This window comes from Marmota flaviventris, chromosome 2 (genome assembly GCF_047511675.1).
Source record: "Marmota flaviventris isolate mMarFla1 chromosome 2, mMarFla1.hap1, whole genome shotgun sequence".
Classification (NCBI taxonomy): domain Eukaryota; kingdom Metazoa; phylum Chordata; class Mammalia; order Rodentia; family Sciuridae; genus Marmota; species Marmota flaviventris.
The window spans coordinates 180,801,142-180,823,516 of record NC_092499.1 but is presented as its reverse complement, the minus strand read 5'-3'; the positions used below and the strand labels follow the sequence as shown (position 1 = coordinate 180,823,516).

General features: G+C 36.1%; 1 protein-coding gene and 1 non-coding gene across 3 annotated transcripts in view; one reads left to right on the top strand and one right to left on the bottom strand.

Annotated features, from left to right (window-relative positions):
• Trpc4ap (transient receptor potential cation channel subfamily C member 4 associated protein) overlaps positions 1-22,375 on the top strand; it is a 79,983-nt gene that overhangs the window by 15,048 nt on the left and 42,560 nt on the right. For both annotated transcript variants that reach the window (XM_027945090.2, XM_027945089.2), the window contains exons 2-6: positions 3,853-3,981; positions 6,062-6,178; positions 16,696-16,753; positions 18,942-18,997; positions 19,555-19,683. In XM_027945090.2, the coding sequence (XP_027800891.1) occupies positions 3,853-3,981; positions 6,062-6,178; positions 16,696-16,753; positions 18,942-18,997; positions 19,555-19,683 (489 nt within the window). The remainder of the gene's footprint in view (positions 1-3,852; positions 3,982-6,061; positions 6,179-16,695; positions 16,754-18,941; positions 18,998-19,554; positions 19,684-22,375) is intronic.
• Positions 2,488-2,594, bottom strand: LOC114100622 (U6 spliceosomal RNA). The gene has a single exon (XR_003584115.1). It is a non-coding gene; the product is annotated as a U6 spliceosomal RNA (small nuclear RNA).

The following is a 22,375-nucleotide window of genomic DNA, read 5'->3' as shown; positions in this document are numbered from 1 at the left end:
GAGTCCCTTGCATTTCTATCTGAATTTCAGGATTCACTTGTCATTTCTGCAGTGAAGCCAGCTGGGATTTTGGTTGGCATTACATTGAATCAATTAATGGTTATTGCCATTTTAGTAATATTAAGTCCTCCTATCCATGAACATGGGATGTCTCTTTTACTTATTTAATTTCTTTTAACAGTGTTTTATTTTCCTTATATCCTTTTTTGTTAAATTTATTCCTAAATATTTTATTCATTTTGATGCTATTACAGATGAAATTGATATACAAAATCAAGTTGTCTGCAGATGGAGAGAGTTTTATTTTTTCCTTTTTAATCTGGATGCCTTTTATTTCTCTTTTAATTTTTAAAATTTGTTCTAATTATACATGTCAGTAGAATGCATTTTGACACATTGTACACAAATGGAGCACACGTTCTGATTCCTTTGGCTGTACATAGTGCAGTGTCACACCAGTCATATAATCATGTGTGTATATAGGGTAATAATGTCCATCTCAGCTCACCATCCTTCCCACCCCCACAACCTTCCCCTCCCTTCATTGGCCTCTGCCCAATCCAAAGTTCCTCCATTCTTCCCTACTCCCCACGCCCCCACCCTCAATTATGGATCAGCATCTGCTTATCAGAAAACATTTGGCTTTTGTTTTTTGCGGTGTGGCTTGTTTGCTTAGCATGATATTCTCCAACTCCATCCATTTACCTGCAAATGCCATAATTTCATTCTTCTTTAAGGCTGAGTAATATTCCATTGTGTATATTGAAGGGCATCTAGGTTGGTTCCATAGTTTAGCTATTGGGGATTGAGCTGCTATAAGCATTGATGTAGCTGCGTCACTGCAGTATGCTGATTTTAGTCCTTTGGGTATAAACCTAGGAGTTGGGATAGCAGGGTCAAATAGTAGTTTTCATTCCAAGTTTTCTGAGGAATCTCCGTACTGCTTTCCAGAGTGGTTGCACTAAGTTGCAATCCTACTCACAATGTATGAGTGTACCTTTTATTTCTTTTTCTTGTCAGTTGTTTGAGGTAATGAGAGTGGTCATCCTTATTTTTTTCCTAAGTACTTTAATAGGAAAGTGTTTAATCTTTCACTTTTAAGTATGATGTTAGCTATGTATGGTAAGTGCTTTTAATAGGTTGATGAAGTTGTTTTGTATTCCAGGTTTGTCCACACATTGAAGGTGTGTTTGATTTTTGTCTTTTTTTTTCTTTTGTGTTAATTGATACATCATGAGGGTTTAGTTCTGTAGTCTATTGATATATTGTATTACATTGATTGGTTTTCATATGTTGAGCTATCCTTGCCTTCCTGGCATAAATCTTGCTTGATCATGGTATATAATCCTTTTGATATATTGCTGAATTTGGTTTAGTAGTATTTTGCTGAAGATTTTTACATCTGTACTCATAAGAGATACTGATCTGAAGTTTTCTCGTAATATCTTTGTTTGGATTTATTACTAGGGTAATACTGGCCTCCTAGAATGAGATGGGAATGTTATCTCCTATTTTAAAGAAAAATCTGAATTATTGGTGTTAATTCTTCTTTAAATGTTTGGTAGTATATACCAGTGAAGCCATCTTTCTGGACCTGGGTTTTTCTTTGGGAGGCTTTTTTTTTTTTTTTTTTTAATCACTAATTCAATCTCTTTTCTCGTTATAGATGTATTCAAATATTCTTCCTTAAGTCAGTTTCAGTTTGTATTTTTCTAGTAATTTGTGCTTTTCATTTAGGTTTTCTAAGCCATTGGCATATGATTATTTATAATATTCCATTATAATCCATTTTATTTTTCTAAGGTTGATTAGTAATATTCCCTTTTTAATTTCTGAAATTAATAATTTGAGCCAGTAGTAGTTAGTATAGCTAAATATTTGTCAGTTTTGTTGATATTTTCAGAGAATCTTGAAACTTTTGGTTTCATTGATTATTTTCCTATTCTTTATTTCACTTATTTCTGCCACAACCTTGTGTGTGTGTGTGTGTGTGTGTGTGTGTGTGTGTGTGTGTGTGGTGTGTGGTGATGGGGGTTGGCCTTGTGCATGGTAAGCAGGTGCTCTTTCACTGAACTATATCCACAGACTTGTTTTGTCTTTTTTGGTACTGGAGATTGAACCCAAGGGTGCTTAACCACTGAGCCACAACCCCAGCCTTTTTTTTTTTACCTGTTTATTCATTTTTTTTTTTTTTTTTTAATGTGGTGCTGAAGATCGAACCCAGTGCCTCACACATGCTAGGCAAGCATTCTACCACTGAGCCACACTCCAGCCCTCCCAGCCTTTTAAAAATATTTTATTTAGGGACAGGGTCTCGCTGAGTTACTTAGCCTTGAGTTGCTAGGGCTAGCTTTGAACTCACAATCCTTCTGCCTCAGCCTCCTGAGTCACTGGGATTACAGGTGTGTGCCACATGCCCAGCTCCACAGACTTTTATTTAAATTAAGTTTTGAGACAGAGTCTTTCTTTTTTATTTTTTATTTTTGAAAAAATATGGAACATATCACGAATTTGCGGGTCGTCCTTGTACAGGGGCCATACTAATCTACTCTGTATCATTCCAATTTTAGTATATGTGCTGTGGAAGTGAGCACAAGACAGAGTCTTTTTAAGTTGTCCAGGCTGGCCTTAAATTTATGATGCTGCTTTATCCTCTGGAGTCGCTATGATTACAGGCATGTGTCACTGGGTTCCAGCTCCTGCTGCAGTCTTTTTAATTTTCTTCCTTGTGTTTACTCTTTTTTCCCCCTATTTTATCATGGTAAAAGGTTATATTATTGATTTGTGACATTGCTTCTATTTTTAATATCATCGTTTATAGCTGTGAATTTCTCTTAAGCACTCATTTTGCTGGATCCCCTAACTATGTTTGTTTTATTTCTTTGCCTTCCAAAGAAAGGAGAAGATATATTTTAATTGTTTTTGAGCTTGTATTGATTTGAACTTGCTTGAACTAAATGAAATTGCTGATAATGGCATTTGTCCATTTTAATAGGACTAATAGATATCAGGATAAAACCAAAATATTATTGAAGATCTATTTATCCTGTACTAATAGTACTAGAAGTTTTTGATCTGATTGAGGAACAAATGCACATGAAAATAATTCATATCTGGCCCCTCACAGGTCAGTTATTCTCAACAGTGTTCATCAGTGTTCATTGCATAATGGTGTGTCCCAAGAGGGTTAGTGAAAATTTTCATAATTGATTAATGTTTCTGACATTGTAGTGTTGCTGTTCCTCATGTTGTCAAACATTTACTGAGTTCCTGCTCTGTCCCAGGCACTCTGTGGTTGAGTGAGATTGGGAGTCAGGAGGACAGGGGCAGGCATAGTTTGGTACTTGCTCTGAAGTAGTTGTGGTCTAGAGGAGAGGGATAAATGAATCTTAAGTTAGGAAACGATAGGATAAAGTATGCAATAGATAAAGCCCCAAAGGAGGGGTGCCTAATCTCTTAGAAAGGAGAGAGGAAGGCCAATCAAGAAAGATTTTTGTTTGGCTTGTGTTTTAAAGGGGAATGAACAGTTCAGATAGAAAACACCAAGAGTGTTTTAGGCAAGAGAACATGTACAGAGAGGTACAGAGAGAGAAAACACATGTACTTGGAACCTAGAGTGAGCCTTGGGAAATAGATGAGGCTGAAAAGTAGGGGTTAGTTTATGAAGGGCATTGCATCTTGAGGTAAGGAGTTGGACTTTTAGTTTGTAGGCTCTTGAGCTTTTGAAGATTTGTGTAAAGAGGCTTTTGAATTGTTTTCCTGGGTGCTATAGGGAGTCAACTGCTCTGCTGGCTAGTATTTCTTTTCTCTTCAGTAAAATGTTCTGTTTTTTTTTTTTTTTTCAATTCACAGTTCACTGAGACTTTTTTGACGGAGAGGGACAAGCAGTCTAAATGGAGTGGAATTCCTCAATTGCTTCTTAAACTGTATGCCACCAGCCACCTCCACAGTGACTTCATTGAGTGCCAAAACATCCTCAAGGTAACTTGTAGGGGCCCAAAAGGGCTATCTTTAGGGTCTACAGGTGATACAAACTGCCTGCCATTTTAAAATAGCTTTTGTCTTAAAATTATATAAGCTGTACAGAATTTGAGAATTTCAGAAAAAATGCCGAGAAGTAAAAATCACCAGTAATCCCACCATCTGGAGATAATTACCATGAAGTTTCCTTTGTGTATTCCTGCGTGCTTTATTCATGCATATTTTATAGCACTGTTTGATTAATTTGGGAGGTTAAAACTGTTCCTGGGGATTTTGATATCCACCCCCCCGCCCCATGGTGCTTGGTATTGAACTCAGGGCCACGTGCATGGTAGAAAAGCACTCTTCCACTGAGCTACATCTCTAGCCCTGGATGACATTCTTTAAACAGAGTTTAAAAGATCCCATATTGCTGAAGGCTTATGAAAGGTGCCTTATAAGTTGTTCATAATTACCATTAACATAAAAAGATTGAAGGGACCAGGTTTGATAGCTAGAAAGGGGTGGAAAGAGTGCAAAGACATTATGCTAGGGCAGTTATTCTCAGCAGTGTTCATCGGAGTGCTGGGTTCCATCCCCAGAGTTTCTAACCCAAATGTAAATTTAGAGTACCAGATCTAGCTGCAGTTATAACCTCTGTAAATATATTTTATCATAATGAAGATGAATTATATAATGTTCTTTAGAGGTAAAGTTTTGATGTTATATCATAGAAGGTATTCCAAAAAAAAAATAGTCACTAAATCTCAGCTTTACCTTTGAGATGTTTTCATGTTCTTGATCTCCCAGTCTGATTGAGATTGATAGAAATAATTTTAGCCTCTTATTTAGAAATGCTTTCCAAAAAATTTTATATTGTTTCATTTTATTTTTAAAATCTCTCAAGAGATAGGGTTGAAGTGAACTTGAAGGAGAGGAAAATTAATATCTGAGTCTCTAATGCCTGATCATCTTTCTTTTATATATATATATATATATATAAATGTGTGTGTATGTTTATGTATTTTTTTTTTCAGTTGTTGGACCTTTATTTATTTATATGTGGTTCTGAGAATTGAACCCAGTGCCTTAGACATGCTAGGCAAGAACTTTACCACTGTGCTTCAACTCCAGCCCCCTGATCATCATTTCTTTATTCATCTAACAACTACTTATTTGAGACTTACTACACAGTAGGCTTTTATACGATTTTTTTTCTATTAAGTTTTGTTCCATATGAATAAAGGTTTCTGTGGCTCCCAAAATTTGTTGAACCATTGCCCTATTTCTACCATATCAAATACCTGTTATGTCTTAAGACCTACAGTGAAGAAACACAAAGAGGAATCTGTTCTGGGCTTCTCTTGAAGGAGCTTTGTATTCTAGGGAAGAAATAACATAAATTTATAAATAGATAAAAAATAAAAATGCTGAATGTCATAAGTTACTTACAAATTGCTTTGGGGCTTTAGAAGAGCATCGGATTACTTTTGAATGGGAGGAATCAAGATGGACTTCCTTCAGGAGATGACTCTTGAACAGATTTGGTTATTGTTGAAGAATCAGTCACCACAAAACTTAAGCATTTATCGTTTATCTCTCACAATTCTTGGTTGATTGAATGGTTCATCTGCTTCTTCTTCTTTGGGAAGGGATACTGAGATATCTGGAATATTCAAAATGGCTGGTTGGTGTGAACTGTCAGCTGGAGATAGGCTAAAGATATCAGTTCTGGCCTTAGTTCTCCTGCTTATGACCTCAATAGGTGGCTTTGTTGAGTTTCTCATAGCAGTACCATTAGGTTCTGCTATGGCAAAAGATGGCAAAAGCCAACTCTACCAGCCTTCTTAAGGGTTATGTCGGAAGTGGCATAGTGTCACTTCTGCTACATTACGTTAATTGAAGGAAATCACCCCATCCCAGATTCAGTGTGGGCAAGGATTCTAAAGGAGTCTGGATACTAGGAAGTGTAATTCATTTGGAGCCACTTATCATTATGCTCGTTGGGATTCAACTTGTGACTAAAATGCAAACTGATATTTTAATGTTGGTCTGTGTTGAATTCTAAAACAGAATGTCTTTGTCCTGTTTTTTAAACTAGGAAATTTCTCCTCTTCTTTCCATGGAGGCTATGGCATTTGTTACTGAAGATAGGAAACTTACTCAAGAAACCACTTATCCAAATACTTACATTTTTGACTTGTTTGGAGGTGTTGATGTAAGTAACTGTTTTCTTATTGTTACTGTTATTTCTCCTACTTAGATGGTTTGAGAATTTAAGTATTAAAATGGAAGACAGGAAACATTTCAGAATTTATAGCAAACATTTCAGATTTTACCTTTCAGAAGCAGAGTGGCATTCTTCTATGTTGAAGCAGCATACAGTTGTTTTTTTTTTTTTTTTAAGAAGAATTTATTTATTTGAATTGATAATATGGCCATCTTTTTTTTAAAAAAGACACAAAGCAAAAAGTGTCTCCCACTTCCCCCGTGTCTCCTTCTCAGAAGCAGTTGTTTATTGTATGTCTTTCTAGAGATATTATGAGGCAATATGTGTGTAAATACCCCTCACTCCTTAGCTTATTGTCTTCTTACATGCAGGGGCATACCATATATTTGGTACACTCTCCTGTGCCTTGTTTTTTTGATGTAATTTTCTCTAGCTTGGGGATAGTTTCATTTTAGTACACATAAATCTGCCTTATTTTAAATAGCCAAATAGTATTCCTTTGTGTAATTATACCATGATTTATTCATGCAGGTCCCAGTTGATGGGCATTTAGTTTTTCTACACCTCCCCCCCCCTTTTTAAATATTTGTTATTTTACTACAAAATCAAGAAGAACATTACCAGATCTAGAAGCCCCCTTCACCAAACTGTCTTTAAGTTTTCACTAAGCAGATGTGAGAAAAGTAATATTTCCTCATAGTTTTTTCTAGCTTTGTTGATATATGGTTCACATGCCATATATTTCACACTCTTTTTTTAATATTTTATTTTTTAGTTGTGGTTGGACACAACTAAAAAATTATTTTTTTATTTTTATGTGGTGCTGAGGATCAAACCCAGGGCCCTGCATGTGTTAGGCGAGCACTCTATTACTGAGCTACAACCCCAGACCTATTTCACCCTCTTTTTTTTTTTTTAAATAAATGGGAAAGATGAGTGTGGGATCAATTTCCATGTGAGAGGAGGCCAGGTGCTCAGTGCTGGTTGTATTCCATTTGAGACTTTTGGGCAGTCAAGTTGAGAATTGGGTAGGGCTGCTTGATATTACCTTCTTGAATTTCAGAGGAAAGGTCCTGATTGGCCTTATAATTTTTTTTTTTTTTTTTTTTTTTTGAGAGAGAGAGAGAGAGAGAATTTTATTATTTATTTTTTAGTTTTCGGCAGACACAACTTCTTTATTTGTATGTGGTGCTGAGGATCGAACCAGGGCCGCATGCACGCGAGGCGAGCGCGCTACCACTTGAGCCACATCTCCAGCCCCTATTTCACCCTCTTAAAGTATACAGTTCATTGGGTTTTTAAAAAATTTTTTTGTAGTTATAGATGGACAGAACGACTTTGTTTATTTGTATATCGTTATGTGGTGCTGAGGACTGAACCTAGTGTCTTATGCATGCTAGGCAAGGGCTCTGCCTCTGAGCTACAGCCCCAGCCCAGCTTATTGGTTTTTTTAGTGTGTTCACAAATATGTGCAATCATCACTACAGTCTTAGAACATTTTCATTACCCCAAAAAAGAAACTCCATATGTAGCCAGGAATGATGGTGCATGCTTATAATCCCAGCAGCTAGGGAGGCTAGAGGATCCTCCTGAGACAGGAGGATCACGAGTTTAAAGCCAGCTTCAGCAATGGTCAAGAGCTAAGCAACTCAGACCCTGTCTCTAAATAAAATACAAAATAGGGCTGGGGATGTGGTTCAGTGGGTGAGTACCCCTGAGTTCAATCCCTAGGTCCCACCCCTGGCCCCCCGAAAAAAAAAAAGAAACTCCGAATGTATTAGTTTTTGCTTCTCTGTCTCTCTTAACACCATCTGGCCCTGCCCTGGATACTGTTAATCTATTTTTTTGTCTCTGTAATCTGTGTTCTGGACATTTCATATAGATGAAATCATGTAATGTCTAGTCTTCTGTGACTGGCTATTTTCACATAACATAGTGCTTTCAGGGTTCATGTTGAGGCATATGTCAACACCCATTTTCTTTTTATGGCCAAATAATATTCGATTACATGGATAAATTGTATTTAGTACATCTGTGTATCCAAAGATGGACAGTTGGGTTGTTTCTACCTTTTGACTTTTTTGTTTTGGAGTGGGGAGGTATCAGGGAATTGGACTCAGGGACACTCAACTATTGAGCCACATCCCCAGCCCTATTTTATATTTCATTTAGAGATAGGGTCTCACTGAGTTGCTTAGCACCTCGCTTTTACTGTGGCTGACTTTGAGCTCACGATCCTCCTGCCTCAGCTTCTCAAGCCACTGGGATTATAGGTGTGTGCCACCTTTCCTGGTGCGCCTTTTGACTATTATGAATAACATTGCTACATAGATTTTTATACGGCTTGTCTGGCTTCCCTTGTCTGGCTTCAGAGTCTTTTTGCATGTTTTTTCCTGCTGTTTGATTATAAACTATGTCTATTTCCTTCTAATATTTAAAATTTTTTATTGTATAGTTTAAATTTTTATACCATTTGAATTTTATTTTGTTTAGGGGTTGAAATTTGACAGGTTTTCTTCAAGATCTCTACCTTTTCCCTTATTATTTGGAGGGAATAAAAGGGAAGGATCATAGTGGGGTATTAAGGTTATTCTCTGTCTTGATCTGGGTGATGACTGTACAGGAATAGTGTTCTGTTTATAAAAACTGGAGCTGTACTCTTAAGATTTATACTCTTTACTGCATTGTGTTATACTTCACTTTAAAAACTTTCCTTTTTATTAAAGATACCAGTTTCCACAAAAATGAAGATTATTTTATCTTCATCCATATCTTCAACCCTTACCACCCTTTCAGTGCTGGGGATTGAATTGAGGCCCTTGTACATGCTAGGCAAGTGCTTTACACTGAGCTGCACAGCCCCAGCCCCTTTATTTAATTGCTGCTGAGCATTCCCTCTTCTCAGCAGATCCAGTCATCCTATAGCATTTACTTACTAGCCAGCTAGAGACCCTTTACTTCTGAATTGTTCATCAAGGAATTTACTGAGTAAATACCAACATACTTACAGAAGGAAAAAGAATAATGTAAGTCTATAGCCTGGTTTGCAGTGAAAATGTGGCTTTGCATAGTAAGAGTCTGTCCTATCTTAGAACCTCATTGGATCAACAGTTCTTGATTTTGTGGGGTTTTCTTTTTCTTTTTTTGTACCAGGAATTGAACTCAGGGCACTGAGCCACTTCCCCAGCCCTTTTTTGTATTTTATTTAGAGACAGGATCTCACTGAGTTGCTTAGGATCACCCTAAGTTGCTGAGTCTGGCTTTGAACTTGTAATCCTCCTGCCTCAGCCTCCCGAGCCACTGGGATGATAGGCGCGCCAGCGATTTTGTGGATTTTTCTTTCCTGCTGTGAGTTAGATCATCCTCAGGAATCCCAGTCTTCATAAATAGGGGTTTTGCTTTGGTCTTTTGTGTTGCACAAAACTTTCAGTTGTTGCATTTGTTCTTGCTGAACTTTCTTGCCGTCTTGCTCTTGAAGATTTTTTTTAATATATGTATTTTTAATTGTAGATGGACACAATATCTTTATTTTATCCATCTATCTATCTATCTATTTATTTATTTATTTTCATGTAGTGCTGAGGCTTAAACCCAGTGCCTCACACATGCTAGGCAAGTGCTCTACCACTGAGCTACAACCTCAGCCCCTTGAAAGTGTTTTCTAAACAAGCTCATTTCCTCCTTTGTTCCACACTAGCAAAATCCCAGAATAAGCCTCTATTGGTTGTGCTGTCCAAACCTCAGCTGAATTGGAATGACTGAGCACAATCTTAGCTGGATTACTTCTTATCAACTTGACTTAACCCTACAAATGACATTGACAATATATCTTAGAGTCTGTAAAGTCACATGACAAGTAGGTAACCAAGTGGAATGAAGTAGTCCCAAAGCAAAATCATCTGCAGAAATCAATCAAAAGACTATAGGGGCTGTGGGGAACTGTGGTGTGTGTCCCTGATACTATGTGGGAAATGACTCTTTCGTTCTCATTGTCAGTTTCCCTGTGGGGATGGGAAATCTAGATTCGTGGATAAAATCTCCCAGCTTTTTAATAGATGTAGGCCAAAGTATATATATATATATTTTCTATTAACCAATGTAATAAAATATAGATGTATTGTAAGTGTGCGCCAAAACTTGGCATTCAGAGACTTTTATTCATTGACCTAGTCCATCTTCCATTTGAAATAAACTTATTTTAAATATAGTAATCTGAGCAGTTGAGCATAATACGTCTTGCTGGGTGATTGTGATCTCTTTTGAAAAGCACTTATGTAGGATGCCTGGCCATCTTAAAGATCAGTACTTATTTTCTGTTGTTGCTTTCATTTCATGGTGGTCTCCTGATGACAAGTCAAAATGAGGTAGAGCTTTGTATACCCCCCCAAAAAAAATTTAAATAAAAATAAAACAGAAAACAAAAAAGGTCTTATTTACATTTATATACATGGATAGTATAGCATTATTTGCTTTGTTTTGTTTTACCTTTATTTTATTTATTTTTTATGTGTGATGAGGATTGAACCCAGTGCCTCACATGTGCCCTACCACTGAACCATACCCCCAGCCTCAGTGTAACATTATATGTAATGATTGAAAAGTATCCAGCCAGGTGTGGTGGTGAATGCCTTAATCCCAGCAACTCAAGAAGCTGAGGTAGGAGGATCACAAGTTCAAGGCCAGTCTCAGCAATTTAGTGAGGCTCTAAGCAATTTAGTGAGACTCTGTCTCAAAAAATAAAGAGGGCTGGAGATGTGGCTCAGTGATAAAGTGCATCTAGATTCAATTCCCAGTACTACCACTACCACTATTACTACTACTACTACTACTACTACTACTACTACTATAATAATGTACATACCATAAAGTTAGCTTTTAAACCACTCTTTATTAGTTTCTAGTGTGTTCATGAAGTTGTGTGGTGATCACCTGGAACAATGTTTATTTTCTGTCTCTGTAGATTTGCCTATTATAGACAGTCACATAAATAGCGTCATATATTGTGACTTTCATGTCTGGCTTCCTTAACTTAGCATAACAGTTTTATTGAGATATAATTCACATACTATACAATTAACCCATTTAGAGTGGACCAGTAAATGTTTTTTAGTAAGTCTACAAAGTTATGCAACTATCACCACAATTTATTTTAAAACATTTTTACCACTCAAAAAAAAAAAAGAAACAGGGGGGCTGGGGTTGTAGCGCAGTGGTAGAGTGCTTGCCTCGTATGCGTGAGAGACTGGGTTCGATCCTCAGCACCACATAAATATAAAATAAAAATATTGTGTCCACCTAAAACTAAAATAAATAAATAAATAATTTTTGGACTGAGGTTGTGGCTCAGTGGTAGAGCGCTTGCCTAGCATGTGTGAGGCACTGGGTTCGATTCTCAGTACCACATATAGATTAATAATTATATAAAGGTCCATCAACAACTAAAAAATATTAAAAAAAACAAAACACAACATCCTTTGTCACATCCCATTTCCTCCTAAGCCCCCCATCCTTAGGCAACCCCCAATCTACTTACTTTCTGCCTGTATAGATTTGCCTATTTTTAACATTTCATATAAATGGAATCATATAATACATGATTTTTTGTGACTCAAGATTTATCTGTGTTACAGTATAAATCAATACTTTGTTCCTTTTTTTTTTTTTTGGTACCAGGAATTGAGCCCAGGAGCATTCAACCACTGAGCCACATTCCTACCCCTATTTTGCATTTTATTTAGAGACAAGGTCTCACTAGTTGCTTAGCTCCTGACCGTTTCTGAGGCTGGCTTTGAACTTGCAATCTGCCTGCCTCAGCCTCCAAGCTGCTGGGATTACAGACGTGCACCACCGCACCCGGCTTCATTTATTTTTATTGTCAAGAAATAATCCCATAGTATGGATATACTATATTGTGTTTCATCAGTAGATGGGCATTTGGGTTGTTTCCACTTTTAGCTATTATTAATAATACTGCTTTGATTAGTAAAATTGCAGAGAACACTGGAGTACAAGTGTTTCTGTGACCATATTTTAAAATTTCCTACCTGAATTGGGTGTTTTTTTAAAATTCTCTTGGTATATATGTAGGAGTGGAGTTGCTGGGTCTTATGGAGGCTCTATTTAACTTTTGAGAACCTGCCAAACTGTTTTTTTTAAAGGTGCTGCATTAGCCATTTAAATTTCAGGATCAGTTTTGTCAATTTCTGAAAAGAAGCCAGCCAGGGTTTTGATGGGCATCACTTTGAATATGTAGGTCAATTTAAGGGAGGATATCTTTCAATTTTTAGATTATCTTTTGTTTCTTTAAAAAAATTATATTTTCATTGCACAGTCTTGCACTTGTTTAATGTATTCCTAAGTTTCTTATTCTTTTTGATAAATAGAATCTTCTTTATTTTGTTTGTTTATTTTTATGTGGTGCTGAGAGTCAAACCCAGTGTTTCACATGTACTAGGCAAGCACTCTACCACTGAGCTACGACTCCAGCCCTGGAATTTTATTATTATTATTATTAAACTTTTTATTTTTATTTTTATTTTAGAGAGAGAGGGAGAGAGAGAGAGAGAGAGAGAGAGAATTTCAATATTTATTTTTCAGTTTTTGGCATACACAACATCTTTGTTTGTATGTGGTGCTGAGGATCGAACCCGGGTCGCACGCATGCCAGGCGAGCGCGCTACCACTTGAGCCACATCCCCAGCCCCTATTATTATTATTTTTAAAATATTTATTTTTTAGTTGTAGTTGGACACAATATCTTTATTTTATTTATTTATTTATTTTTATGTGGTGCTCGAGATCGAACCCAGGGCCTTGAACGTGCTAGAGCAACACTCTACCACTGAGCCACAATCCCAGCCCCTGGAATTTTATTATTATTTTTAAAATTTATTTTATTTTTTTATTTTTTATTGGTCCCTTTTAGTTGGAATTTTTTTTTACTTCAGTTTTGATTTAATCATTGCTATAGTTGTATAGTTGTAGAAATCATGTTATTTATATGTATAGCTTATGTATCCCAAAAGTTTACAGAACTCTTATTTATTAGCTCTATATATTTTTTATTTTTTTAGTGGACTCTTTTTAGAATTTTCTGTGTTCTGGTTTATAGCACCTGCACATAGAGATATTTGCTTTTTCCTTTCCAATTTGAACCCCCCCCCCCTTAAAAAAAAACCAAAAAACAAAAAACCTTTGCCCTGGTTAGAACCTTTATATAATATAAATAGAAGTAGTGAAAGTGGACATATTTTTGTTCTTTCTGTTTTCTGTGAGAAAACACTCAGTCTTTGACCAGTAATATGAAATTAGCTGTGAACTTTTTTTTTTGTAAATGCCCTTTATTAGGTTGAGGAAATTCCCTTCTATTCCTTATTGATTATAGTTTTTTTAATCATGAAAGTGTGTTGAATATTTTTCAAATGCTTTTGTGTATCTATTGAGAGATTGTGTGGGTTTTACCCTTTCTTCTGTTGATATGGTTACTAATTTTTTTATTCCCAAAGACTGGGTACTATTTCCCTCTGGGAATTGTAGGAAACAATAAAAATACCAAGCACTGATTGAGCAGTGGAGACTTTTATTTTTGTCCAAGAATAGAAAAAATAGGAGATAAACTCACAAATCACCTTCCTACCCCTTAAGGGTCTAGTGGGAAGTTTATAAATCTACAGTAAAAGAAATGAGGGGGAAGGGCAGGATAATAAAGGGGAGGAATATTTATGTATTTTATTCTGGCCACCTTTTTAGATCTAACCAGTTTCAACCAGCTGTACTAAAGAGCAGTGTCTGCCCTTCAGGCATCCTGTCCTCAAAGACAAGCAAGATTAGGGCAAAGTAAAAATTATACAAGGCCACTCAGGCGATACAAGACTAGGATAGAATAACAATATGGTGTATTATATTAATTGATTTTTATATGTTGAACCAACCTTGCCATTTGGGGGGTAAATCCCACTTTGTCATGGTGTATAAGCCTTTTTATATGTTGCTGAATTTGGTTTGCTAGTGTTTTTAGGATTTTTTATGTGTGTACATTTTTTTTTTAAATTTCAAATTATGTAAGTTTGTGAACAATTCTAAGATATTTATTTTTTTCAATATTTATTTTTTTGTTGTAGTTGGACATAATACCTTTATTTTACTTATTTTTATGTGGTGCTGAGGATCGAACCCAGGGCCTCAAACGTGCTGGGCGAACGCTCTACCACTGAGCCACAACCCCAGTCCCGTGTGTACATTTGTAAGAGATATTGGTCTGTGGTTTTATGATATCTTTGTTTGACTTTGGTATCTGGGTAATTCTGGCCCCATAGAATGAGTTGGAAAGTGTTCCTTGCTCTGCTGTGTTTTGGAAGAGTTTATGAAAAATTGATGGTAATTCTTCTTTAAATATTTTGAATAGTTTACCTGTGAAGCTGCTTGGGCTTCTGCATTTCTTGATGCATAGATGTTTATTTGTATCCTTGATCACTGATTCCTTTGCTTTACTTTTTATAGGACTATTAAGATATTCTGTTTCTTCTTGAATCAATTTTTTTTGTAGGAATTTGTCTATTTTATCTAGATCATCTAATTTATTGGCATGTCGTTTTTCCTGTTATTTTCCATTCTCTTTTTCACCAGTTCCATTCTGATACCTATTTCCTTCTCTTTCCTTGGTTTGGGTTTAGTTTGTTCCTCTCTTCCCAGTGTCCTAAGGTAGAAGGTTGATTATTGATTTGAAGTAATTTTTTAAAGATTGTCATTAGCTATGAATTTCCCTGTAAGCATTGCTTATGTATATTATAAGTTTTGGTTTATTCATGTATCTCAGATACTTTTAAATTTCCCTTGTGATTATTTTTTTTAATCTTATTATTTAGGACAACTTTTGAATTATCCACATATTGATGAATTTCCCATATTTCTTTCTCATTTTTAATTTCATTGTGACCAGAGAACATAATTTGTACATGATTCTATTCTGAAGAATGTTCTGTGTGTACTTGAGTAGAGGTATTCTGCTGTTGCTGCATGGAGTATTCTAAAGATGTCTTTTATTCCTAGATGATTTGTGGTGTTCAAATCTTCATTTTTTTACTGCTTTTCTGCCTAGTTGTTTATCCATTATTGAAAACAGAGTATTAAAGTATTGATTTAGTCAGCTTTTTCGCTGCTGTGATGAAAGGACCTGACCAGAACAATTTTAGAGGAAGAAAAGTTTATTTGGAGGCTCATGGTTTCAGAGGTCTCAGTCCATAGGCAGCAGATGCCATTCCTCGGGGTTCAAGGTGAGGCTGAATATGGCAGAAGAGTGTGGAGGAGGGAAGTGGTTCACATGATGATCAGGAAGTAGAGAGAGAAACTCCACTCACCAGATACAAATGTATGCCCCAAAGCCACACACCCAATGCTCCACCTCCTCCAGGTCCACCCCACCTGCCTTCAGCTGCCGCTCAGTTAATCCCATCAGGTGATTAACTCACCAATTGGGTTAATGCTCATAACCCAATCATTTCTTCTCTGAACCTTCTTGCATTGTTTCATGTGTGAGCTTTTGGGGGACACCTCCCATCCAGACCATAACAAGTATCCACCTGGCTTTGTTTTGTTTTGTTGTTTGGTATTGGGAATTAAATCTAGGGTTTATTTTTTTTACCACTTACCCACACCTTCAGCCCTTTTTATTTTTTATTTTGGGACAGTGACTTGCTAAGTTGCTTAGGGCCTCACTAAGTTACTGAGGCTGGCCTCAAACTTGCAACCCTCCTGCCTCAGCCTCCAGAGTTGCTGGGATTACAGGTGTGCACCACTAGATCCACCTGTAATATCTGAATTGTCTCTTTGTTTTAATTCTGTTAGCTTTTTCTTCTGTACTTTGGGGCTCTACTATTATGTGCGTGTATATTTATAATATTTATATCTTCTTGATGGATTAACCCTTTTATCAGTTATAAATTATTTTTCAACAGAATGGATTTTTAAATACACATTTATTTTAAATTTTAAGCAAAATTGCATGCTCTGTTAAAAGTGTGTAAAATAAAAATATATGCATATCATCCATAGTCCCTGGTAAAAAATCAGTGCCAATAATTTATGGTATATCTTTTGAGACCTTTTTAATAAACATACACATGAGTGTTCTTTAACTAAAAGAAGAGTCATGGTAATAAAAAAGTTCCGTAGCTTTTCAAATATTAAGCAACATTGAATCCCAGAGATTACCTTAATCTAACTTACTCATTTATAAAAATGAGAAAGGTAAGGCTCAAATAGGGGCACTGGCATGCTCAAGTTTACATGGAAAATAAGTGGCTGAACTGGGACTAGAACCCAGGTTTTCTGACTCTGACAATAATGCTTCTTCCACTGAATCTCACCGTCTCCTGGCATAAGATTTTGTAGTACTGTGAGAGCTACTCAGGCCATGAGTTGTAGTAACAAAGATTGTTTTATAGTTTGTGCTTTGAATTAATTTTTAAGATTTTTTTATTCCTTTTGTTGTTTTTGTTTTTAAATAGCTTCTTGTAGAAATTCTTATGAGGCCTACAATCTCTATCCGGGGACAGAAACTAAAAAGTAAGTATATTCATCAGGCCCTGTTCCTCATTTCCCAATGTGCCAGTATGATGGCATTTCCTTCGGATTGCTATTCTTTCTCTTCCTGTTAATAGTGAGAACATGCCTTATTAATTCAGCTGCAGTTGCTCTCTCCATCCCCAACTAAGCAACACTCTTCCTTCATTCCACACTGGATAGAAATATAGACCTGGCACTTTCAAAAACAAAACAGAAAGCATGAAAATCAAGGGGCTAAACTAATTGCATTTTTAAATTTTTTTATACCAGGGATTGAATGCAGAGACACTTAACCTCTGAGCCACATCTCTGGCCCTTTTTATTTTTTTTATTTTGAGGCAGAGTCTCACTAAGTTGCTTAGGGCCTTGCCAAGTTGCTGAGCCTGGTTTTGAGTTTGCAATTTTCTTGCCTCAGCCTCCTGAGCCACTGTAAACTTTTTAGTAGTTGTTTGATCCAACTTTATGTTGTTTTTTTTTTTAATTCTTATTTCATGTATATAGCTAACCAAGAGTAAGGAATAACCTGATAATATCACTTCATTTACATTTTTGAAAAATCTATGACCTATTAGATTTTTGTTATAAAGGTCATATATGCTTTTTGTAAAAAGTTTAGTCATTACCACAGCACATATGATAAAAAGTTTTTTGGTAGTGTCTAATTTTTTAAGCTGGGTGGTGTGTATGTGGGTATTTTTCTTTTATTATTTGTGGCTTATACATGTTATAGATGTTCTTTTTAGGTATTCAGTATTTAATTTCAAAAAAGTAAGTGCATTACATTTTAAAAGCCAGAGATGACTTCAACTAACATTTGATGAATGCCCTTCTATAAGCATTCATCAAATGTTTTGTTAATTTTTTGAAGAATTTACACTTAACATAAGCCCTCATTTGTGCAGTAGTGGTTAAGAAAATTCCTATTCATCTTTAATGTCTTAGTGTTGTACACTAATTCCTTCATGTTCTCTATCTTGACAGCAAGTAGCATCTTATAAGTACTTGGTGGTGCATTTGTTTATTTTCCTTATTTCCTCCCACTAGATTTATAGGGTACCATGAGGGCTGAAAATTTGTCTCTCCTTTTTTTTTTTTTTTTTTGCTACCACTATCTGTTTTAGAGTAGGTGCTAAATGAATACTTGGTTAATGCATGAATTACAACTCTTTTAAACTGGAAAGCCTAGAAATATTGAGATAGGTTGGTCTGGTGTTCCACCCTGCTCAGAAGTAACTAAATAAATAAAGCAAAAAGGCTTAAATGGGTTGAGAGGTAGTGATGAGAGATACAGAGCACCTGCATTGTCTCAAGATCTATGTGGCAACCTATCTAGTCAAGCCAGCTTAGCAGAACTGCTCATTGGAATCGCAGGGAGAATTTATGGCAGCATAGGGGAGAATTGAGACAGTGAAAAAAAAAAAATAGAAGCAATGGCAGACAAAACACTTTTGTTTGTGTGTCAGACTTAATTTTTATGACCCCAAAACCCAGAGATAATAAAACTAAGTTTACTTTTTTGTGCTACTCTCTTGTTCTGCTCACAGAGAAATACTGAGTTCATTGGAATCAGTAGTAGGTCAGAAACGAAAAGCTAATTGCCCAACATAATTAACAACAATTAAAAAATAAACAAAACACTCAGTTGGTGAATCTTTAATAAAAAGTGGTATCCTTGTTTGCTGCTAGCAGAACTTCCAATGGAAATTTATTATAAGCAATTAAGATGCTTATACTTTGGATTCCAGTACTCCTTTTGAAAATGTATCTTCAGGAGAAAATTCAACCCAGGCTTAAAGAGGCTACACACATATATTAAGTTGCTTATTTATAGTCTATTTAAATAGCAAAACCCTCCTCAAAATTCTGGCTTTTTCTAAACAAGACACGAAGGGAAAATGGCTTCATTGAATGATGGCACCACAGAAAATGAAATGCAAAGAATGTGGTGCAGTAATAAAATGACTGCTATATCAAACCAGAAAGCAATATACAAATTGGTTTTTAGGTTCTGATGGGCACTGTGAAAATCTTTGATAGATAGATTTTTGACAGACTGGAAGGAGATATACTAAAAGAAAAGTAATCATCTTGGAGAGAATTATTACAGTTCTTATATTCAAAAAGCATAATAATGTTATACTGTCCTTTAAGCAAGAAAAATAACCAATTATTGTGCCTTCCCTTTCAGTAAGTGATGAAATGTCCAAGGACTGCCTGAGCATCCTGTATAATACCTGTGTCTGTGTAAGTACCCCTGCCAATGGGGCACCATTTATCTCCCTACCACATCTTCAGTGGTTAACAAGGGAACGTGTGAATGGAGGTGCAGACACAGGAACTGTCTTCAGACATTTGAGAGAATTGGATTTATTTTATGTGCGCCTCAGTACCAGGATCAACAAATAGAAATATTGGGGAGGCAGAATTTTGAAGTAGTTCTTTTAGCTCTGAGTGAAATCACTCACACTAGTCAACAGTTTCTGTTGCAAATAATGTTTGTTCTCTAAATTTGGGGCTTAGACTTGACAGGCCAACTGAGGCCACTGCTCCTGCTTTTCTCTCATTCTCAGCTTTAGAGTGGCTTTCCATAGTGTTGTCTGAGGGTCAGAGGCTTTTTGATGCATGGCAGGAGAGTTTGCAGCTGTTCCCCACAGTTAATACACGATGTCCTAGATTTATTGGGGTACCAGTTTTCCAACGTGGGATTGCTTTCCAGCACCTGGAAGGAAGGCCATGCTCTTTATATTTTATGGTCCCAACCTATTTACAATCCTGCTTTTTCTTCCCTTTCCCTGTGACAGACGGAAGGAGTTACAAAGCGTTTGGCAGAAAAGAATGATTTTGTGATCTTCCTGTTTACACTGATGACAAGTAAGAAGACATTCTTACAAACAGCAACCCTCATTGAAGATATTTTGGGTGTTAAAAAGGTGAGCTATGTCCTCTAGCAGGTGACTAAACAGATGGGGGAGCATATATCAGATCATCAGATTCTCAAACCTGAATGTGGCGGAGTTCCTTCAAAAGAAATTATTTCATATTCATAGTGTTAAATTACTTTTGATGTCACTTAGGTATATTCAAGTATAAAACTAGGTTATGCTGCTTATATCAGTGAGCCTTTTATGACTGTGAAACCTATATATAAATTGGAATCACACTAAGTAAGAAACTCAAAACTTCAAATTGACTTTGTGAATTTAGTGTGATGGCCAGTGTTTCTTTGCTAAGATAAAATTGCCCCTCAATAATTATCATGGTACATGTTCTTTTCAGCATATTTATACAGTTATACGCTGTGTGGTAACTCTACTTTAGAACCAGTTCTATGTATTTGAATCTGCTGTGAAACCTTTATTCATTAGAGTGTGTTTCCCGTGGTGATAATGTTTGGCCTTTGCTTATTAAGTCCACCTCAATTTTTTTTAGATGCCTTCAATGATTGAGGTTGGTTAATTGCTGCTAACATAAGACACAAAAATGTAAGCACTGAAATCCTGTGTTTTGGTTATAAGGTGGACATTCAGATTATCCATAGTTTGTTTGTTTTGTGTTTTTATAATCAGCATCTGAGTGCAGTGGATCCTACCTCTCATCTTAGCTACTTGGAAGGCTGAGGCAGAAGAATCACAAGTTCTAGGCTATCCTGGACAACTTAGTGAGACCCTAATTCTAAATAAAATACAAAGGTCTGGGGATGTAGCCCAGTGTTAGATTGTTTTTGAATTCAATCCTCAGTACCATAAAAAAATTAAAAATTAATTAAATTTAAAAATTGTGATCCAGATAAAGACAGTAAATTTAAAATTTCTCATCAAGAAGTCACAGGATACCCCCCACCCCACCCCTAAGGCCTTGTTAGAGACTCACTGTTAGAATTTTGGTGTAGTCCTTGTTAGGACTCAAGAGCTTACTTCCCCAGTCCTTATCTGTTCTGAGCCTCTGTAGAGGTTTCTGTTTGGTAGATTTCTGCCCCTTAATTGCTGAGCGGGCTCCTTAAGGTTGCTATTGCAGGGAGTAGGGTACTCATGTGCATCATGGTTATCCAAGCTCTCATTTCTGTCTTTCTGCTATGCTTTTCTGAGGACTTGCTTGTCATTTCCCAGGCAGAAGTAGCACAAGTGACCCATTGTCTCTAGGAACACATTGGAGATGTGTGCAGGCCCGAAACAGGCCCTTTGTGCCCTTTGATAAAAAGGCTTTGTTATTTTCCCAGTTATTGTGTTCTCTAGCTAGTGTGTGAGAGGGGCCTTCATGGCAGAAACTCCAGACTCTTTGGCAATCTCAGCTTAGGAGGCAGTGATGGCTCCTTCATGACTTTTCCCACCTCATCCCTTATGCCCTCTTATTCATTTCTGTGCTGCCAAAAATGATGATGGATTCTATTATACTTGATGGGTATCTTGGCAAGTTTGCAAGGGGGATAGGCACCAAAAGAAAAGTGGGAAACTCAAAACCACAGACGGGAAGATATAATTGCAATTCATGCAATAAATAAAGGATTGGTATTCAGAATTTATCAAGAATTCTTACAAATCAGCCTGAAAAAGACAAGTAGCCTAGTTGAAAAATAAACAATGATATGAACAAATATCTCACAGAAGAGGAACAAGTAGGCCATAAATGAGAGAGACAATGATTAACTTCATTGATAAACATGGAAATGCAAATCCTATACTATAATGAGGGACAGAGAGAGGAAATGTTGGTGAAAATGTATATCCGTGGAAACTCTTATCTGCTGCTAATTTTTTTTTTACATTAGAAGAATTTATTTATATTTTTTGTTTTGTTTTATATTTGAACATGCACCTAAAGAAGCTCTATTCAGAGGGCTAAAGCATTAGTATTTTGCTCTGGGTTACTTGTAACCTGTGCCTGAACATACTGTGGGAAAGCTTAGTCTCAGAACAGTGATTCCTAGAGATGAGAGTTCTAGATTGAACTTAGAAGAGTTATGAAATTAGTGGGTTTACCAACTAAATAGAAAAGATCAAAGTGTGCCATGCAAGGGTATTGTCTGAAGATTTTTTTTCATATTTATGTATTCCCACATGTGTATTTATTAGAATGTGATGGAAAATATAATCTTATTCCTGGTTATTGTCAAAAGAGTTGGGAAACTACTGCCCTAGAAAAACTTATGTTACTTATGTGCATCAAGTAATATATGAGAACATTTGTAGCATCATTATTTCAAAACAGGACCTAAAAGAAAGTCAGTGATCCATGTCTCTTTATACAATGGAATATTATAAAGTATTATAAGTGAATGAACAGTTGCTATAGGCAACAATATAACTGAGTAATGGAAATGATTGATAGAAGCAAGTAGTAGAAGACTATAAATAATATTTGATTTTTATAAAGCTCAAAAATAAAAACAAGGGGTTGAGGTTGTGCCTCAGTGGTAAAGTGCTTGCCTAGCACATGTGAGGCACTGGGCTTGATCCTCAGCACCACAAAAATAAATGAATAAATGAACAAATAAATAAATAAATAAAGGTGTTGTGTCCATCTACAACTAAAAAATATTAAAAAAAATAAAACTAGATTCTATGTATAATAAAACATCTGACATAAGCAGAGAGATATAACAGGAAAGGCATATAGAGTATGCCT